The sequence below is a fragment of the Elgaria multicarinata genome, chromosome 22, assembly GCF_023053635.1.
Source record: "Elgaria multicarinata webbii isolate HBS135686 ecotype San Diego chromosome 22, rElgMul1.1.pri, whole genome shotgun sequence".
NCBI lineage: Eukaryota > Metazoa > Chordata > Lepidosauria > Squamata > Anguidae > Elgaria > Elgaria multicarinata.
The window spans coordinates 11,220,646-11,240,829 of NC_086192.1; the positions used below are offsets into that span (position 1 = coordinate 11,220,646).

Sequence of the window (20,184 nt, forward strand, 5' to 3'; positions counted from 1 at the left end):
ATTTATTTATTTAATTATCTTTATCTTCTTTAAAACATACGCCCCCTTTATATATATATCTATCCCAAGAGGGGGCACAGAAATCCCGATTTCTCAACAGGAGCAACGCTCCCGACACCTTTGCGATCAAGAGGACTAGAAACCTGGGTTTGGAAAGGAAACGGAAAGGCTGGAAATGGGTGCTGGGAAAGGCGAGCGGGTCAGGGTGGCCTTTAGGCCTCAGCTCCCCCTTCGGAAGGTGTCCGGAGCAACGCTTTCTCTCTTCTCCCCTTTTATCTTTTAGAGACGGTGGTCTTTTATTTTATTTTGGGGGGCCAAGTAGCCAAAAAAAAAAAAAAAAAAAGAAGCAGCAAGGGACAGGGATTAATCGTTACAAGAGGTGCTCAGGATGGTGTGTACTGCAAAGCCGCTCTCCGCCAGGAGCGATTCCTTCCCCTATAAGGCAGAGGAGATCCATTTTATTGGGCTAGCGACTGGAACGTAACATCTGGCACTCAGGCGCTGTGTGTGCATGTGTGTCCGTTAAGCAACAGCTGCATAAATGCCTTTTGTCTAACAGCTAGCACCAACTAAATCCTTTAGTAGAAGCACTTGAATCTTTCAGAACAGGGGAGGGGGGGGAAATGGCAAAAAAGCTGCGAAAAACACAGAACGGGTCGTGGAAAGGGAGAGGGCCCGTCTGCGGCAGGCTGGATTTGGCCTGCGGTACTGAGGCTCAACCCCTGCGGCCCAAGGCTTAGCAGACAGATGGTGGATACCAGGCCGAGAGGATTAGAAGCCCATGGTGGAGTCGCAGAGGAAGGCAATTCGGCCTTTTATTCCTGAGAAACGGTCTCTTCCGTGGGAAGCCCGGAAGGCGTCAACAGGGGAGAAGGCCTGCTCAGTGGTGGCCCCGCAAATATAGAATGTTGGCCAGGGGCCAACATCGTTATCTTTCCAGCACCAGGTTGAAACCTTCCTCTTCTCTCAAGGCTTGGGCGGTGTACACCGAGGTTTCAATCCAGATCTTGTCGATGGTTTAAAAACCGGTTTCGATAAACGTACCTCTCCTCGTGCGCTGTCTGTTTATACATTTTGTATGTGATGCTTGTTATAAAGGCGTTTTTAAGGTTTGTAAACCGCCCAAAGAAATTCGGCGCTTGGGCGGTATAAAAATGGAACGAACCAACGAACGAATGGAAGTTGGGACAAGGAAACAGGAAAACACGAAACGGGGCAAAGAGCAACACAAAGAGACGTGTATTAAAGAGCTATACGGTCCGATAAGGTTTTGCGTAGTTGCGCAAAAACGTCTGAGCAGAAGTCAGAAGAGACAGGGCAGGTTTGGGACGCTCAAAACTTGGAGCAATCGAGCAGATATCTTCCCAATTCGAGGGAAATCCACGCCGTGCCAAAAATTCTGTTGTGGGGGGGACAAAAAAAAAGCCAGGGATTTAAGTCCCAGCATCTCTCTTATTCGATGATTTATTTATTTATTTATTGCATTTTTATACCGCCCAGTAGCCAAAGCACTCTGGGCAGTTCACAAAAATTAAAACCCTTCAAAGTATAAAAACCTGATGTAAAATACAATATAAAAAAGCACAACCAGGATAAAATCAGCAGCAGTGCAGAAATGCAAATTTAAAACAGCAAAGCGAACATTAAATTTATAGACTGTTAAAATGCTGAGAGAATAATACGTCTTCCCCTGGCGTCTGAAAGAATATAGCGTAGATGCCAGGCAAACCTCCTTAGGGACATCATTCCACAGCCGAGGTGCCACAGCAGAGAAGGCCCAAAAAAATGACGCTAAAAAACATCCCCGCCTCCCTCGGCAAGACACAGAGAACGGCCCAGAAGGCGTCAATTTCCGTTCGCTGCCACTGAAAAAGCGCAAAAATTTAATGATTCTTGCCCTTTAAAAAACACCCTCCCCAAAACAAGCATTTTTCAAAGCTCAGCAGAAGAAATTAAAAGTTCCCAGCCGGCCAGTAAAACGATACTCTTTCTCCCCTCGCTCCCTTCCGTAGTAGTGGGATCTTTCTTGTTTGCTTTTACGCCGGATTATTGGGGAGAAACCAGAGCCATCTGCCTCAAATGCCGCGTCAGCTGCCGAAAAACCGAGTCCTGTCCGCGCTGGCAGGCTGGCCTCTCCCGCAGGCTGGGGCAGCGGCGTTTCCATGTATGGAGCTGCAGGAACCGCGTGGAATATTTGGGAGTCCAAATAATAAATAAATCCCCCGCGGTTGTGTCATAGGAACTAGACTTCACCAACTGGGTAGACTCCAGAGTTTTGTGTGTGTGTTTTTTAAAAAAGGGGGGACTACGTCTCCTAGCATTCCTGACCATTGGCCATGCTGGCTGGGGCAAATGGGAGTTGATGTCCCAAACATCTAGAGAAGGCTGAAGTAGATCATTTGGACGGCTGACGCAGCAGCTGCAAATGTCACTCTTACTGTGCCTGGGATTCAATTGGTCGACCTACAAGCAATTGCTCCTTGCAATTTTTTCTCTTTGCCCAAAAGTACATCCTTGGGCAGCTCTGGCCCTAGACAACCAGCTGTCGCGTGGACCGCAAAACGGCTGTCACCGGTCTAGCCAAACGTTTTTGAGTACGTTTGATGGTGAGATCCGGGTCCCTGCTGACCATTTCGGGTCACCGAAGGAATACTGGAAACCAAGGGGGGTGCAGAAAATCCACCCCGTAGCCCATGACCCCTTTCCTGGGCCCATATCTTTCCCTGCAACCAACAATCGTTGCCCGTTAACATATTGTAATCTCCCTGTAAAACCACAGAGATATTTTTTTAAAAATTGTAATCATATAAGCCGCTCAATGGCATTTTTAAAATAAGTATATCGTTCTGTTATATACAATGACAACAACGGTTTATTGCCTCCATGATGACTAGTATTGCGCTAAGCGCATAACACAGGGACGCACTCGTTTTAAGTCTCCACTTTTAGCCGCGCTCTTCCACGCGTTCTCAGTTCTCTTCGCTTAAAAAAAGAAAGCCGTCGGCATCGCTCCGGCGCGTTACCGACTGGCAAATATTCAACTGGGCGGGGGAAACGGTTATCTTTCCCTAGGAAACGCCAAGCGACACGGTCACAAAAACGTGCAGGATTTCCCCGCCACGGCCCTAAAATGCAAACATGTGCTTTATGCATTATCCTTGTACTGTCGTCGTTGATGTTTTTAATACGCTTGTATCTATTTTTTCCGATACATCTCTTCCATTTCTCCAACCCTCTCACTCCGAGCACCGTCGTTTCGCCCAGGGGCAAACCGGCGGTAAATCACCCCATGGCATGCTGGGAACCCCTCCCTCCCCATTTATCTTTGGCAGCTGCGGAGATGGCCTCGGATAACGGCAGGCGCACTTCTCCAAAGCTACAGAGGCAGAGATGAATTCTCAAGAAGACCTGTTTCGTGACGGACGAGTCAGTCGCCTTAGCTAAACGAGGGGGGAAATAAGTAATAAGTTATTTTCTCAAGCGCAACTGGAAATTTAAAAACCGGCCGTGGTAACTTCTTCACACAGCGCAGAGTTAAATTATGGAACTCACTACCACAAGATGTAGTGGCGGCCACCAATTTGGATGGGTTCAAAAAGGGGTGGGATAAATTCCAGGAGGCGAAGGCGATCCATGGCTACTAGCCCTGATGGTTGTGTGCCATCTCCAGTATTAGAGACAGTAAGCCTGTGTGCACCAATTGCTGGGGAACATGGGCGGGAGGGTGCTGTTGCACCATGTCCTGCTTGTTCATCCCTGGCCGATGGCTGGTTGGCCACTGTGTGAACAGAGTGCTGGACTAGATGGACCCTTGGTCTGATCCAACATGGCACTTTTATGTTCTTATGTTCTTAACTGGTACCTGGGTTGAGGAAGAGTTCCGGAATCTCCCTGGAGGCTGGGAGACGGCTCTGGAAGTCATACGACGAACACGTCTGAGAGTGTCGTGGGTGCTCTCACAAAATGGTGCCGTGAGAGAGAAAATGGCGGCTGTGGTGGCTATCGATGGCTACTAGTCCTGACGGCAAAATGCTACCTCCTGTCACAGAGGCAGTATACCTAGGTACCTCAGTTATAATACCCTGGAAGAAGTCAAGGCTGAAATCCTAAACATTATAGAGTACACGGTCTCATACAGAGATACTTTCCTAGTCACCTATGGTGAGTAATAACCTGCAGCAGGCAACCAAACAAGGAAGGCTATCAAAGGCTGCTTGGCCTGATGGCTGTATGCTACCTCAAGAGAGGCAGTGTGCCAATGTATACCAGTTGCTGGGGAACATGGGCAGGATGGTACTTTTGCCCCCTTGTTCTGCTGGGGGGCAGCTGGTTTTCCACTGTGTGAACAGAATGCTGGACTAGATGGACCCTTGGTCTGACCCAGGCCCCAATTCTCCACTTGAAAACAATGAAGACTAGGAGCATAATTTCATTTATTATTTTTTTGCGAGGGGCGGTGGTAAGTTTACTGCCAAAAAACTCAAGATTTTAAACAAGCGTCCCATGGCCGGGGAGGGCCAGTGACCTCTTAAAAGACCACCCACCTCCCTTATCATACAATCTACCTCCCCTCAAAAAAAATTAAAAATAAAATAAAATCAGAGGCCCATCTGGTATTCATTGGCTGAAGTAGCCAACTGCCTCGGATCGAGAGAGAGAGAGAGAGAGAGAGAGAGAGAGAGAGAGAGAGAGAGTTCAAGCCGGTCAGGTCCCCAAAAATAAATAAATAAAATAAAATAAATTCAATATCATTTGAGTTTTTGGCAGATTAAAACCATACCCCGGGTTCCCTACACGGAGGCTTTTGTTTAAAAACAGGAATGCAGAAAACACACAGGAAATTCAAGCGATGTGAAACTCTAGGCGCTAAGGTAGCTTCGGTCCCTGCAACGATTCAAAACATAGCCGAGGGAAAGAATTCACCAACATCAGCTTTTCGAGAGGGAAATTCCCCGGCTGTGCAACCCACCAAATTCCCTTTAAATGTCTCGGCGGCGAAAGACAACCCTTCAAAAGCGGCGTGCGCATATGCGCAAAAGCCCGCACAAACGTCACCTCGTCGCAGACGCCGCAAGGTCTGATTGTGGGTTGCAGAGAGTTTTAAATACGCCCCAGCGTTTCGTAACCGCTTAAGAGACGTGGTGTTTCTGTTTGCTAAGAGCGTGTATGACAGACTCCGGAGTCTCTCAAACCGCTGTCTTTAAGCTAGCGTGGTACCGATGTTTTGGACTATGGGAGGCAGTGTGGTGTAATGGTTAGCGTGTCGGACCGGGACCTGGGAGATCTGGGTTCTGGTTCCTGCTTGGAAGCTCACTTCAACACAACCTACCTCACAGGGTTGTTGTGAGGATATCACGGAGAGGAGGAGGATCCCGTATGCAGGATTGCTGGGAGGAAAACAGGCTTAAGGCAAATGAAATAATAAAAATAAAGTCCAATAACCCTGCCTATGAGCCGTGCTGGGGTTTATGGGAGTTGCAGTCAGAAACGTCCGGAGGGTATCAGGTCGCCTAGCTCCAGACATGGAAGCTCACCGGTTAAGCTTGCGCTGCTCATGGTCTCTCTCTCCCCATCAGCCTAGCCTACCTCGTAAGGCTGTTGTAAGGATATAAGGGGGAGAATGTGCCAATGTCAGCCCCTATGATTGGAAGGCACTATGGAGCCTCCTGATTGGACAAGCCTGGTATAAATACTAGAGGCTTTAGCTCCAAGGCCTCACTCTGCCTCCAGCAACTGACCTCAGTTTAGGAACAGATTCCCCAAAGGCCTGGATTCAAGTATCTAGTCCCTAACGCTGGCCTAGCACTGAGAAGATGGGCCTGAAATACTGCTGTGGACATTACAGCACTTCCATTCAACCACAAAATCCCTTCAACCAAAACGTCTCCTCGTGGCCCAATGGGGAGAGAGAGAAGCAGAATTCGAGCAAGAGCAGGGTTCAAATCCCACCGCTGCCACCACGGAGTATTCCTCCATTCATTGGAGGTGGGGGAAACCGTTTACAATTCCTCCCCGTTCCCACTCACCCTGTCAGTCTGCCACGGGAAATGGAAACTCGCCGTCTCCTTTCAGCGCCTATTCAATTTCGAAAAACAACACAAGGAAGCGATAAGAAAAAAAATGTTTGGGCTTCCAGCTGGCTTCCTCAGGATGCACAGGGAGGGAAACCTGACAGCTTTTCCAAAGCTCCCAAACGCCTCGGACCTCGTTTGAAAATGTTCACCACTGTGCAGCTGCGTACAAATTCACCCCAAAAGCGCCACCTTTAGCAGCTGGGACTACACCCCATTTCCTGAAATATTCTCCCCCGCATCTCCCATCCTGCAAAACCGAACACATCTCTAGCAGGGGTGCGCTCTAATTACTCACGGATTTTGCAAGCACTAACTACAGAAAGAGAACAGTTTAGATCCTCAGCCTGAAAGAACGGAATTGCCGGCTTTGCAAATTCACAATAAAAAACAAAACGAAACGAAACGAAAAAACCCCACTGGCTTTCATTGCAACAGCGAGATTAAAATGTCACAAAGAGTGGGGGGAAAGCCCAGAAGATCACGCGCCTGTCATCTCTCAGGCTTCAAAACCACCAAGCAACAAAAGAAAAACCGCGTGGTTTTTTTTTCTATCTCATTGTCGCTCGACGCACCATTCTTTGTGGAGAGGTTGCGCGAACGCTACCTCCGTAGCTTCCTACTCGACCCCAGAGAAAACTGCATTACGGGGTTCGCCTCTTAACTTTTCCGAAATTGTAGCCGTTAGCTCCCTTGTTAACTCCCGGAGCGCGGTTCCTTCGCTTCGGTAGCGTTTACACAGCAAGGAAGCGTTGAGCCAGCATCCACCCACAGCAACGGAAATGTTCAATAACGCTTTCCCACCTGGTCGGCTGGAGGAGATCCCTTCTCGCCCGAGGTGACTAGCCGCATACAAACTTCGCACAGTCACTTCCCGTGAGCTTTAGGGATGAGGTGCACAAAAAAGGTGACTAAATAATAAACAACAAGTTCCCTGGACATTCAAAAATTTATTAAGCTATGTGTGCATGGCACAGTTCAACAGTAGAAACGTACTGATTGTAGCTTTACAATCCTAGATTTCAGTTTAGAAGTTCTCCTTAGCCCTGCACCAGGCTGCCTGGGCTCGCTGTGACATCACAGCAGCTAAGCCAATGCAAGTTACCCAACAAGTTTGAATAGTGGGAGATTTTAGTCAAAAAGAAGCATTTATTCACATAGCAAATAGCCTATTACTCTTACGTCCTCCTTGTGATCTTCCCAGTGGTATCTAACAGGCTTCAGTGGGAACCAGAATTTCGGCCTAGATGGATCTAATCCATCAAGGCTCTTATGTTTTACCAGAGGGGCTCTGGTCCATCAACTTCATTATAAACCTAATTGGAGAGCCGCAAACGCATTTTTTTGGCTTGGTGACTCTATTCTACATCCGTTCTCCATTCACACGCTCATAAGCACGCGTTCCCCCAGAGACATCCGTTCAGCTTTGTCCGTCGACTCCAGCCAGTGGATGGCCTTTTCCACCGATGGACTCACCCGTCCCTCACAAGTTGCCAGGCTGCGGGTTTGTGTTTTGTGCTTAAGTTCCTGAGCAGTTGGAATGTTTGTGAACATTCCATAACCGGCTGGGTGAGCGCCAAAGTCAGTGCCTTTCAAGGAAGGGAAGCCAGAGAAATCCCAGCCGAAGGCCGGAGAGGCTTCAAGACCTTCAGCCAAACATTTTGATCCTAAGCTGATCAAATATATCTATCCATCCACCTAACCGAGTCAACCTGGTGCCTTCCGGATGTGGCCCACAACTCCCATCACCCCTAGCTAGCTGGCTCGAGTTGATGGGAATTGTAGTCTGACACCCGTGGAGGGAACTGGACGTTGGCCAATCAAGGGAGCCGGTGAGCTATGGAGGCAGAGGGAGAGCAGTCTATATCCTTTCAAGCCTCAACATCACCACAAAAACAGCCTTTGCAGAATCACCTTTTATGCTCGATGCAAGCGGCCACATCTGGGCCGGATCGCCAGGTTTCAGCCAGATGTGGAGGCAGGGGTTGGCGAACCAAACACGCGCGCACACACGAACCAAAACCCACAGCAGAGGAAGCTTACCTTTGATAACACCCCGCTCCCAAAAAAGACACTGGCAGAATTCATTCAAGGGAGACGAAGAAACAGGCCCTCAAAGGACTACAACTCCCATCGGCCACGCTGGCTGTGGATGATGGGGGCTGCAGTCCAGAGGGCGTGAGGGATGGGGAAGCATGGTTTTACTCTGAGGGCGGTGACGAGAGTAAGAATTTTGCCTGCTTTCCCCCGCCGCATTTCGCCACGTCACCCATTCTGGGCAGCTTCACAACCGGGAGGCAAGCAGCCGAAGAAAAGCAACTCGCAAAGAGCGGCGACGGGCAGCCTCCTGCGAGGGCCGGGAGTTCCGCTGCAAGGGCTGAGAGGCATCCCGTGAAGGATTACCCACTTGCCCTCCGGTTTACTGGAGGCTGACTGGAAGGCGACATGGCCGGAGCAGAGATCTCATACTGAGACACAGCGGGCAGGCTCTTCTACAGAACCAAGTGGTGTTTTTGGGGAGGAGGTCAGGTTTGTCCCAAATCCTTTATACCAGCTGTTCCCAACCCTGGGGTCATCCGGATGTGCTAAGAAGACAACCATCACCACCAATGGTCATGCCGAATGGGGCACATGGGATTTGTAGTGCAACCATTCGTGCAGGCGCCAGGTTTGGGGGGGGGGGAGTCCGGCTGTTTTAGTCTAGATAGGAGAAGGAAAATGTAAGGACCCATCGTCTGTGTTTCCTGCAGCGCAAACTTCATCTTCTTTCCCAAAAGGGATCAAAGAACATGAAAATAATTTGAGAGAGAAAAAGAGAGAGAGGGTTAGCCGCCAGGCTGCTCAAGAATTTTAATCCTCAGCCTCACGTCGCTGCTAAACCATTTAGAATTTCTCCCCCTCGCAGAAAGGAAAGGCGGCCGGCAATCCTGCGGACCGCGGATGCTTACAAAATTGGAAAAAAATAAAGAACACCAGAAAAATCAACACTTGCGTGGACCCAAAACAAACAGGCAAAAAGAGTTAGAAGGGAGGGAGAGATTTGCGCTTAAAGGCCTCCTATGTTTGGTTTATAAAATAAAAGTAACAATTTAGCAACAGGAAAAGAGATACTGACACAGACCCGCCCCAGAAGTAACCAGTTCTAGATATAGCAGATCAATTTCTTTTATTAACCTCTTGATGGAGAGAGAAGCAAAACTGCCACTAGCTAAGGCACCATGAGACAGGGCCTGGTCGCCTTTGGCGAGGGAGAACTATCCCCCAGGCGAACAGGCACAAAAGCTTTCTTTTTAAATAAAACACACACACAAATTGAGCGTATGGTGTGTGTGTGTTTACCTCCTTTGAGGCCCCGAGCGACTAACGGAAAATATCCCGGAGGGGGAGACGGGGCAGCAAAATCTGTAGACTAGTTTGCAGGGCCGGGGGGCAAGCCATGAAGCTAAACACATCACTTTCTTAGGATTAAGGGAACAATAATTTCGCTCCATATGCCAGTAATATTATAACCGCCTTGTCTCTTCCCTCCGCTTTTTTGGGGGCTAAGTGGAACATCTGTGCAACATCTGGAGAACGACGATGCTGTGGTTTTCCTGGATCTTCCAAGATATCCGTGTTTCTGAGCCCAACGCCTGACCACTGACGGATTAGGCCCTCTCAGAAATGTCTGAGGCGATGGCTACTCCCACCATTACTACCACCTCACCAATAGCCATCCTGGGGCAGCGACTGATGGGAAAAGGGAAATGATGCAGGAGTTGCCTAGCAACCATCCAACAGCACCAGGAGGTTGCCTAGCAACCATCCAGGGTGGTGGGAGAGGAGTGCCAGGTTATCTCTACTCAGTTCTACCACGATGAAGAGGTCAGCAGACCACTCTGAAGGTTAAATCTACCATTTTGCCAGCTGATACGCTTTCTCCCCAAAATGACTTCAATCCCTGTTTGCTTCAACCAAACTGCATCTATAGTTCCACAATGTGCAGTTGCCATTGGTGACATGCAATCTCTTCACGGTAAGGCAGACCTCAAACCGAACAGGAACCCCTTGCAAACGCTCAGCTCCTCTGCAGGCTCATTTCGGGGGAAGCAGCGTGAGCTTTGCAAGAGTTCAGGTGCAGCTCTGAACCCTAGTTTGAAGCCAACACCACGGAACTCCTTGCTAGAGCTCAGCTGCTCTGCAGGTCCGTTTCACGGGAGGTTTGCAAGAGTTCAGCTGCAGCTTTAAGCCGGAGTTCGAAGACAACGCAACGGAACTCCTTGCAAGAGCTCAGCTCCCCTGCAGGCTCATTCCATGGGAACTTCGCAAGAGTTCAGCTGCAGCTTTAAGATGAGTTTGAAGCCAACACAACGGAACTCCTTGCTCAAGCAAGTAGATTTGATAGCTTTGCATGAGTTCAGCTGCAAGTCAACTTTGAAGCCAACAAATACCTCTGGAGACAAAACTAGTTAAAGTCCTCAAGTCTTTAGCCTGCTCATAAGCCACCAGACAAATCACTTCCTCTCCCCACCTCTGCGATTGCTGGATGCCTGTGGTTACTTGAAGAAAAGGCATTTTTTTCACCCTGGTAACTAGAAGTGAATCATAAACTTAAGCCTGCTTGCTTGAAATTAATTCCCTTCAAAATCAATAGCGTTTACTAGAGGGGGAGGAGGAAAACCACTTAAGAAATATTTTAAAAATAATAATCAGCGGTATATAAATCTATTAAATAAATAAATCGCCACATTAACGCTGTGAAATATACTGTTATTACAGCAACTAAGTCTGCCATCAAATCTCCTGTTGACTCCCTTATGGCACATTTTCCACTGCAAACTCTTTGGGAGCAGAGACCGTGGCGTGATTCCCATAAGGCAGTGCTACTGATCCATTCAGGAGATCAGCCAATGAAAGGAGAGGTCAAAGGTCAGCAGGAGGAGCCAACAGACAGCAGAAGTGGGCGGAACTCAGTAGAAAATACTTCAAAATCGAGCGATTTCCATTCTCTTAAGAAAGCCCACCTCCCCCAAAATTGGTGCCTTCTACATGTGCGAGTACTAGGATTCCCATCATCCCCAGGCTGCACGGTTGGGGAAAGGCTGGCTAACGTAGTGGCAAGAGAAAGCAAGATCTCCACTCCCAAGACAGCGAAAGCCTTACCTGGAAACATTTAGGTGCCCTGGCAACCTGCCCACTCCGAGCCTCTCTTGCGTAAACAAAAGCATTTCAGGATCACAATATGCTCCTCCCCTCCAGCGTCAACCTGGGTACTCACAAATTTGCAAACCAAAATGGGGAAGGCCCCCCGCCCCCCCGGATTGACCCCTCAAGAGTAAAAGACAGCTGTAATGTGCACAGTTTACCAATTCGTGCATCCATCCTTTGTGGGGTTTTAAACAGCATACCGATTTTTAAAACAGCTGCAAAATCCCTCCAAGCATCGGGGCAGAGACATGTGTCGGTGACATCACAGCCGCTAGCCCGTCGCTGCTCTGCACTTGCTTTTTACCCAGGCTTCAAGCCTGAAGGAGGAAAAAGCACATGTTTGGAGCAGCACATGCCGCGCGTTCTGGGAACAGCAGAAACCTGAGAGTCCGACGGCCATGGTGCACGGCCGGCCAGTACGCTCTCCGTTCCAATCGGCACGCAAGAAAGAAAGGAATTAAAAAATAATAACCCGGCAGGATGCCGCATTCAGCCGCTGGACGGCTTTCAGGACAGATTATCTTCTAGTTTCATCTAAAAGGGAGAAACGGTCTTTGGCCGCTGAAAAACTCCCAAGCCAAACTCCGTCGATGGAATCTCGAGCCGCGGTTCTGTCTAGACTGCAGCGTCCGTGGTCTCTTCCAACTTGCCGGGCGCGCCAATCAGTCGTGTTCACGGGAGACGCAACAGCATCTTTACTCGCATCGATCCGTAGTTCCCAACATAACATGCAAGCCTTCGAGTTACACAGGACTCTTTCTCCGCCGGGATGTTACAGGAGGGAGGAACGATCCCGGAAGAAATCTCTCTGCCCGGTTTGTCCGGTGCAGCAACACAGCCAAGATGTTGCGGGGAGTTCAGAGACAAGCAGATTTGCAGGGTACATTTCTGTGCACAGGCCTGGCAGGCGCCACAAGTTACTTGGCCATTTTTTAAAGAGACCAGTGACGTCTGAAAGCTTGCTTCTGTGTTTCCCAAAACATCCAACAGCCGGAGCATTTGGGCTTTTTAAAAGTAGAATTTGAGACAGCCTTGACTCCTACGCCTGCAAAGGTTTACTTTTCGAGGACAAGAGTATGAAATCACACATACACACACAACAGAAAAGCCAGCCTCTTGTGTCTCTGTATGACTCCTTGATCCATCTGGGCATATTTCCCAAGGAGAAGGGGGTGAGCTTGGAGCATGCGCTCACGCAGAGACCACAGGCAGCCTCTTCTACGGGCGCATAACCCTACTGCGTCCCCTGTATTGAGAGAACTGATCTAACACAGCTGAATTTTACTCGGGTCTCACAGAGTAGAAGCAGGAAGAAGGCAAATCCAGGGCACTGACTCATACAGAGAGGTGATGGCCAACGGAATTGTGCTTTGAACGAATAGGACGCTATTGATAGAAACGCAGCTGCCTTCTACCAGGTCGGGATTTTAATCGTAAGAACGTCTAAATTCCAAGGAGCAGCTCTCCAAGGAGTTGTGCAGGAGCTTTCCCCAGCCCTAAGAGGAGATGCCAGGAATTGGTGCCACCTGCATGCCAAATGGGTGCCCGGCCTCTTCGCCCCAAACGCAACGTAAAATTCTAGTCCTCGTCGTTCTGATTAAAGAGCGGATTGAAACAGGACAAGTTTCAATATCTGTTTATTCGGAAAAAAGTCGGATGGTCCGGACACACGCAAATCACTTCTAGGCACATCTGCCCCCAAATTCTACCCTAAAGCCACCACTGGGATTAAACAGGATTCACGCTATTATCCCGCAAAAGTATTAGGGTGTTGTTGGGTTTTATTAGTGCAAAGCATTAAGGCCTTAACTTGGATCCGTTCAAATTGTCACTCCGGCACCCATGGGAACGCAAAATGCACACATTCTTCTGCCCCGCTGGGTGTGCGCGCCGGAAGTTTTTGAATTAGAATCCAAACCACATTGGCGTTCAAAGGCTTCTCCGGAAGACAATTTTTCAGGACACAAGGACTTGGGTGGGTATCAGATCGTTTTTTATTGACACCTCGTTTGCATCCTGATGAAAGGTTTTGCCTCCAGGTGGAAGATTCTCAATCTGCCACAGCCTGGTGCCTTCCGGTCAGGACTACGACTCCCATGACTGGCTGGGGATTATGGGAGTTGTAGTACAACATATCTGGGGACCGCCGGGTTCAGGGAGGGCCGCGCTAGTTGGAAATACGGGGTTTTCTTTGCCCTCCATACGCACACACACCGTGCCAGGGTCAACCCACTAGAACCCAGGCCAAGAATTTCCGGAGCTGACAAAGACAAAGAAAAATGGGAAGTAATGAACGCCAGAAGGAAAATTGTGCGTGGGGTGGAACAGAACATCCCAATGGGGTGTAACCCCAGCGTCTCTAATCCGGTTGACTCAAGGCCCAAACCAAGATGGGAGTTTAATCCGATTTAACTCCGGTGGAATAAGGACAGGCTTTGCAGAAGGCTTTCTGCCGATTTTAAAGGGGGCAGAATACTGAGAGAAGTCCCACCCACCCCCACAAAAAAACATCCGGGATTGATGGAGGACCAAAACAGGATTTATTTATTTTCTTCTGGATTACGGCTGGTCCTAAATTGTAATCGAAAGCTATGCCAATCGTGGGAAACCATCCCTAATTATTCTTTGGGGGTGTGCGTGTGTTTTAACACATGAGCCCACATGTCCCACGGCTTTAAGAAGTGTTTGGGGTGTTACAGTTTAGAAATGCCGCTTTGGGGGTGTCCCACCACAAAGCGGCATCTAAACCCACCAAATAAATAGAAATGGAGGTTCCTGGCAAGCCAGCCCCATACATTTCAACCCCAATTCCAGGCCTACTCAAAAGCACACCCCACTGCATTCAATGGCACCGACTCCCAGGTAAAAGGGTACAGGACTGCAGCCTTCACGGGCTGCACTCCCACGGCCACTTACCTGGGAGGGGGCTCCACTGAATTCAATGGGGCTTACCTCCGAGTAACGTCTAGAGCTGTTGATTCGCTTACTTAGTAAATCCTTTTGCAGCCTGCTGGTTAAACCCGGTCGAAGTAACTCCACTTTGAAGAGTGCTTTGGATACTATCAGGAATCGCTGGGGGGGGGGGGACGACTTTTGAAAGAAAAAGTAAGGGGCCCAATGTAAAAACCTGCACAAGCCTCGCCATCCTTTGCGCATTTACCTTGGGGGTAGGCCCCCCCACTGAAGTCGAGGGGGGGGATCGCTTTCCTACACCAACTCCCTGCACTGGGGGGCTCCCCCAGCCCAGAGGCCACGATCCATGGTCGCCCCACCACCACGCAGGCCCGCGTCCCCGCCCCAAGTGTGGGCTTGAGGAGTGAGGGAACCCGCTCCAGCGTGGAGGGTTCACACAGGTACAGCGAGCGGATCGCCCCGCTCTCCACTCGCGTGTCCGCGCGTCCCCAACGTAGCGCGCGGAGAGCCCCCTCCTGGATGCAAACCACTCTGCACGCGTGTTCGCGCGTTCCCACGTCGTCGTGGTCTAACACCCCCCCCCCAAAAAAAAAGAACGAGGGCGAGCGAGTGGGAAGGCGAGCGCTCCTACCTTGCGGCGCTTGTCGGCGAAGGGCAGCGCCAGCCAGGGCATGGCCCGGGCGGCTTCTTGCCAGCGCTGCTGGTCCTGCTCGGCCGACACGAAGACGATCTCCAGGCGCTGCTGCGGGAGAGAAGGAGGCGGCGGCGGCGCGGGGTCCGGAGCCGCTCCGGCGTCCGTTCCGGCGCGGGCCGCCGGCTGGAAGCGCGCGTAAAAGGCGGCCAGGCTGGCAGCGAGCTGCGCGCCCGGGCCGCCGCCGCCCGCGCCCGCTGCTCCTCCTGCTCCCCCGGCCGCCCCGGCGCCGCAGTAGCCGAAGTAGAGCCCCACCAGCGAGACGCCCCGCGCCGGCAGCGACGCCGTGGCCACCGGCGAGCCGTCGGGCGCCGCTAGCGCCTCGCCCAGCAACTCCGCCAGCGCCGCAGACGCAGCCATGCCCGAGCCCCGCCGAGCCAGCCAGCCAGCCAGCCAGCCAGCCGCGGCCGCCAGCGGGCGCTCCCGGCCCCGCCGAGCCCAGCCTCGCCTCGCCCCGCGTGGCGCGGCCGGGCTGGACCGCCTCGCAGCCCCGGACCGCCCCCGGCCCGGCAGGCGCCGCCCCCGGCCCCCCAGCCGCCCCCGGCCCCCCGGCCAAGGGGGCCGAACTCGCCGGAGAGGCCTCGGCGGGATTACGCGCGAGGATTACGCGCGACTGGGGCAAGCCCAACCCAGGATCGCCGCCTTGCTCAGGAGGAGGAGGGAGAGCTATTTCCTATCTATCTATCTATCCATCCATCCATCCATCCATCTATCTATTTATTTATTTCATTTCTATACCGCCCCATAGCCGAAGCTCTCTGGGCGGTTCACCAAAATCAAAACCACAATAAAACAACCAAGAGGTTGAAAGCACAAAGACAAAATACAGTATCAAAAGCACAACCAGGATAAAACCACGCAGCAAAATTGATATAAGGTTAAAATACAGAGTTAAAACAGTAAAATTTAAATTTAAGTTAAAATTAAGTGTTGAAATACTGAGAGAATAAAAAGGTCTTCAGTTGGCGATTAAAAGGGTACAGTGTAGGCGCCAGGTGGACTTCTCTGGGGAGCTCATTCCACAACTGGGGTGCCCATTCCACAACTGGGGTGCCACGGCGGAGAAAGCAATAATAAAATAAATTTATTTTATTATTGCAGTTATATCCTGCCTTTTCTCCTACAAGGAACCCAATAATAATAATAATAATAATAATAATAATAATAATAATAATAATAATAGATCACGATCTTCTCTTAGATTCCCTCCATGACCTTGGACTCTGTGGCTCTGTCTATAACTGGTTCGCCTCCTATCTAGAGGGTCGCTCTTTCAGCGTGTCGGTGCTTGGCCCGTTGTTGTTCTCTCTATACATGCTGCCCTTGGGTAAGCTTATTCAATGTCACGGCCTTCAATATCACCTGTATGCCGATGATACACAATTATATCTCTCATCTCCGGAACTTTCTCCTGATGTTCACGATCGTATCTCGGCATGTCTTTCAGATATCTCAGCCTGGCTGCTTCATCGTCGTTTGAAACTTAATATGGCAAAAACTGAACTGCTTGTTTTTCCTCCTAAACCTTCTCCTCACCTCTCATTCTCTCTTACTGTCAACGATGTCACGCTTACTCCGGTCAAGGAAGCTCGTAGTCTTGGCTTTATATTTGACTCCTCGCTCTCCTTTACTCCTCACATCGAGGCAGTAGCTAAATCCTGTCGTATCTTCCTGTATAATATTGCCAGGATTCGACCATTTTTGTCTGTCTCTTCTGCCAAGACTCTCGTTCACGCACTGGTTATCTCTCGGTTGGACTACTGCAACCTTCTTCTCTTTGGCCTTCCTTCGTCTCACATCAGTCCGCTGGTCTCTGTCCACCACTCTGCCGCTAAGATCATCTTCTTGGCCCGCCGCTCTGACCAGGTCACTCCACTTCTGAAATCTCTTCATTGGCTTCCAATTCACTCCAGAATCCAATATAAACTTCTCCTGCTGACCTTCAAAGCTCTTCACGGTCTAGCTCCTGCCTATCTCTCCTCTCTCATCTCACACTATCGCCCCGCTCGTGCTCTCCGCTCCTCTGATGCCATGCTTCTCGCCTGCCCCAGGACCTCCACTTCCCTTACTCGGCTCTGTCCTTTTTCTTCTGCTGCCCCTTACGCCTGGAACGCTCTTCCAGATCACTTGAGAACTACAAACTCAATCACTGCTTTTAAAACTCAGCTAAAAACTTTTCTTTTCCCTATAGCCTTCAAATATTGAGTTTGTTCTGACTCTATACTGTTAGCTTCACCCTACCCGGTGCCTGTTTACACTTCCCTGTGCCTGTTTGCATTCTCCTTCCCTCTTTATTGTTTACTACAACTTATTAGATTGTAAGCCTATGCGGCAGGGTCTTGCTATTTACTGTGTTATCTGTACAGCACCATGTACATTGATGGTGCTATATAAATAAATAAATAAATAATAATAATAATAATAATAATAATAATAATAATAATTCCCGCCTCTCCATCCGGATTGAGGCAGGGAACAACACAGAATACCAAAATATTATAAAATACATAAAAGTGATTAAAAACATACGAAACGTATAAAAAGCGATGTATTTTAGATGCATCACTTCCTCTGTACCTATTCTACCGTCTAGATATATTTGTTTGTTTATTTATTGGATGCATTTTTAGACCGCCCGGTAGCCGAAGCTCTCCGGGGCGGTTTACGGAAATTATAAAGCGTAGAAGCCGTTGGATATATAAAACGAACAGTATAAAAAGTGTGATGTAAAAATACAGTATAAGAATGCGGCCTGGATAAAAATCAAGCAAGGAATACCGGTTTAAAATGCGAAGTTAAAACGGCAACGTTAAAATCTAATTGCTAGACTGGTAAAATGCTGAGAAAATAAAAAGGTCTTCGCCCAGCGTCTAAAAGCCATTTGGATGGCTTGAAAAGGGGGTTGGATCAATTCCTGGAGGCAAAGGCTATCCATGGCTACTAGCCTTGATGGTTGTGTGCTATCTCAAGTATTCGAGACAGTAAGCCTGTGTGCAGCAGTTGCTGGGGAACATGGGTGGGAGGGTGCTGTTGCACCATTTCCTGCTTTCTTGGTCCCTGGCCGATGGCTGGTTGGCCTCTGTGTGAACAGAGTGCTGGACTAGATGGACCCTTGGTCTGATCCAGCAGGGATCTTCTCATGTTCTTACCCATTTCTATCAGTTGCCTTTCATATGCTTCCTTTGTATCAAATCGATCCTATATATTCTTTAGATAGATAGAATCGGCAGGGGGCTACCAGGAGCAGGGCCTTTTCTGTTGTGGCACCCTGGTTCGGGAAAGAACTCCCTGGAGAGGTCCGCCTGGCGCCAGGCAAAGACCTTTTCATTTTCCCGAGCAATTTCAGCATTCCGCCTTTTCAATCTCTGCACTTTGACCCGCGGGTTTTTACTCCGGGTGAACAATTTCACACTGCTGTTTTATGCCATTATATTTTACAACGCCTTTTGCATGTGCTCTTTGATTTTCGTGAACCGCCGGGAGAAAGGTAATCAATCCATCAATACAAATAAAAGCAATGCACGTAAAGAGTTTCCCTTGTATTTATCATCTATCCACATCGATCTATTCATAACTGTCCATCTATATCTACCTATAGCTTCATATATATATATATATATATATATATATATATATATATATATATATATAAACACATAGTTTCTTTTGTAACTATCAATGATCAATGCATCTAGCATCGCTTCCTTTCTCCCAAGAAAGGCTCTGATCCCACTATACGTGCTTACCTACGAGGGAACAAGCCCTTTTGAACCAGGTAGGCCTTACTTCCAAGTAAACACGCAGAGGAGGAGGTCTTCCTACATCTCCCGAATTTCACCAAGGGCAATGTATGTTAAGGCTCTACTCCCGTTCTCCACATTTCCCCAGGTGTAAGCCCCGTAGAATGGAACAGGGCCTGCTTTGGAGTAAGACGCGCAAACGCCGGCGTTGTTTGGGGCTACGCTTTCATTTGGAAGCGGACCGGGGGGGGGGGGCTCCCGCCAGTTTTAAAAAGGAGGGGAATGGGGACTGGTTATAGAAAGGACCAAAAAGCCCCAATCCGGTGCCCTGTAGATGTTTCGGACTGCAATTCCCATCAGCCCCAGTCAGCCTGGCCAACGGTCAGGAACGCCGGGTGTCGTAGGCCCAAACGTCGGTGGGCCACAAACAGCATGAGCGAAAGCAAACAGAAACCCACTCGTCTGCGAAATGGGTACAGTGCTAGAAGCAATGCGGTGGAGTAGTGAGAACGTCCGGCTTCGGAGGGCGGTGGAGTCTTGAATTCAAATCCTTGCCCAGTCACAGTGCTCTCTGGGTGAGCCTAAGAAAGTAGGGCGTGCATGTGTGTGCCGCATTGAACCCTTGCAGGAAGGGGTAGGTATGAACTTCCTGGCTCAGTGTCATCTCTAGGTTTTGGGGGGCTGTGTGCAAGTCCCCATCCCTCAGGGAGTCACAGCTGCTCTTCCTCTTCCTCCTCTTCCTCCTCATTGACACTGCTAGGCCGTGCCATCTGCTGCTGTTTCACATCACCACCGTTGTCTGGGCCAGAGTCAGGTGGGCAAACAGGTATAGGGGGCTTTTGCCAGTGTCCCCCTGCTAGGGCGTGGGCCCTTGGAGAATGCTAGGAGTTGTAGGGCTTTCCCCCCTGTCTAAACACGTCTAGAGTTGAGTCCTTGGGGAGCCAGGTGCCAGCCCCAAATCTCACCATTTTTATAGCTAGATATGTAGCTGGAGGGTTCCTCGTGGAACCCTTTCCGCTTTGCTCCTTCCCGAAATGTCCCTGTTTGGTGCAGGTAACCTTGGGAAAGCACACATACACCTCGAGAAGGTAGAAGGCTAGAAGCCGGGACCTTATTTTGGGGGCAGCCCCATTTGCGCTTCTAAAACGATCGGCACGCAACCACACAAGTTCACGCCTAAAAGGAAGGATGCTAAAAGGACGGTTCACCTGGTTGAGTCACCAGTTGCGCTGTGGACTCACACATGTCGGAAGCGGCTTAGTCAGACCACTGGTCCATCTAGCCCTGGGTAGGAGACGCTGAGCAGCAACAGCTCTGCTGGGTTTCAGGCAGTTTTCCCAGCCCTACTGAACCGGGGATTCTCTGGATGCAGCACCTCTTATTTGCAGGAGCCGTGGAGCCATATAGCCAAGATTTCCAAAATTGGCTAGGGGAGTCATTTGGCTTTCAAATTGAAATGCTGGCAAAGCAGCTAATGGGGCATGAATGACACCCAGTGGCCGCAGAAAGCATTGCAGTGGGATCACCTAGCTGTTATAATTTTATTCCTTTTAGGGTGCAACCCTATGCCTGTTTAGATAGA

General features: G+C 49.7%; 1 protein-coding gene across 1 annotated transcript in view; it reads right to left on the bottom strand.

Moving 5' to 3' along the window:
• Positions 1-15,222, bottom strand: part of NXN (nucleoredoxin) — a 57,949-nt gene extending 42,727 nt beyond the window's left edge. The window contains exon 1 of the mRNA XM_063146798.1: positions 14,803-15,222. Within this exon, the coding sequence (XP_063002868.1) occupies positions 14,803-15,222 (420 nt within the window). The remainder of the gene's footprint in view (positions 1-14,802) is intronic.
• Between the last annotated feature and the right edge of the window lie 4,962 nt (positions 15,223-20,184).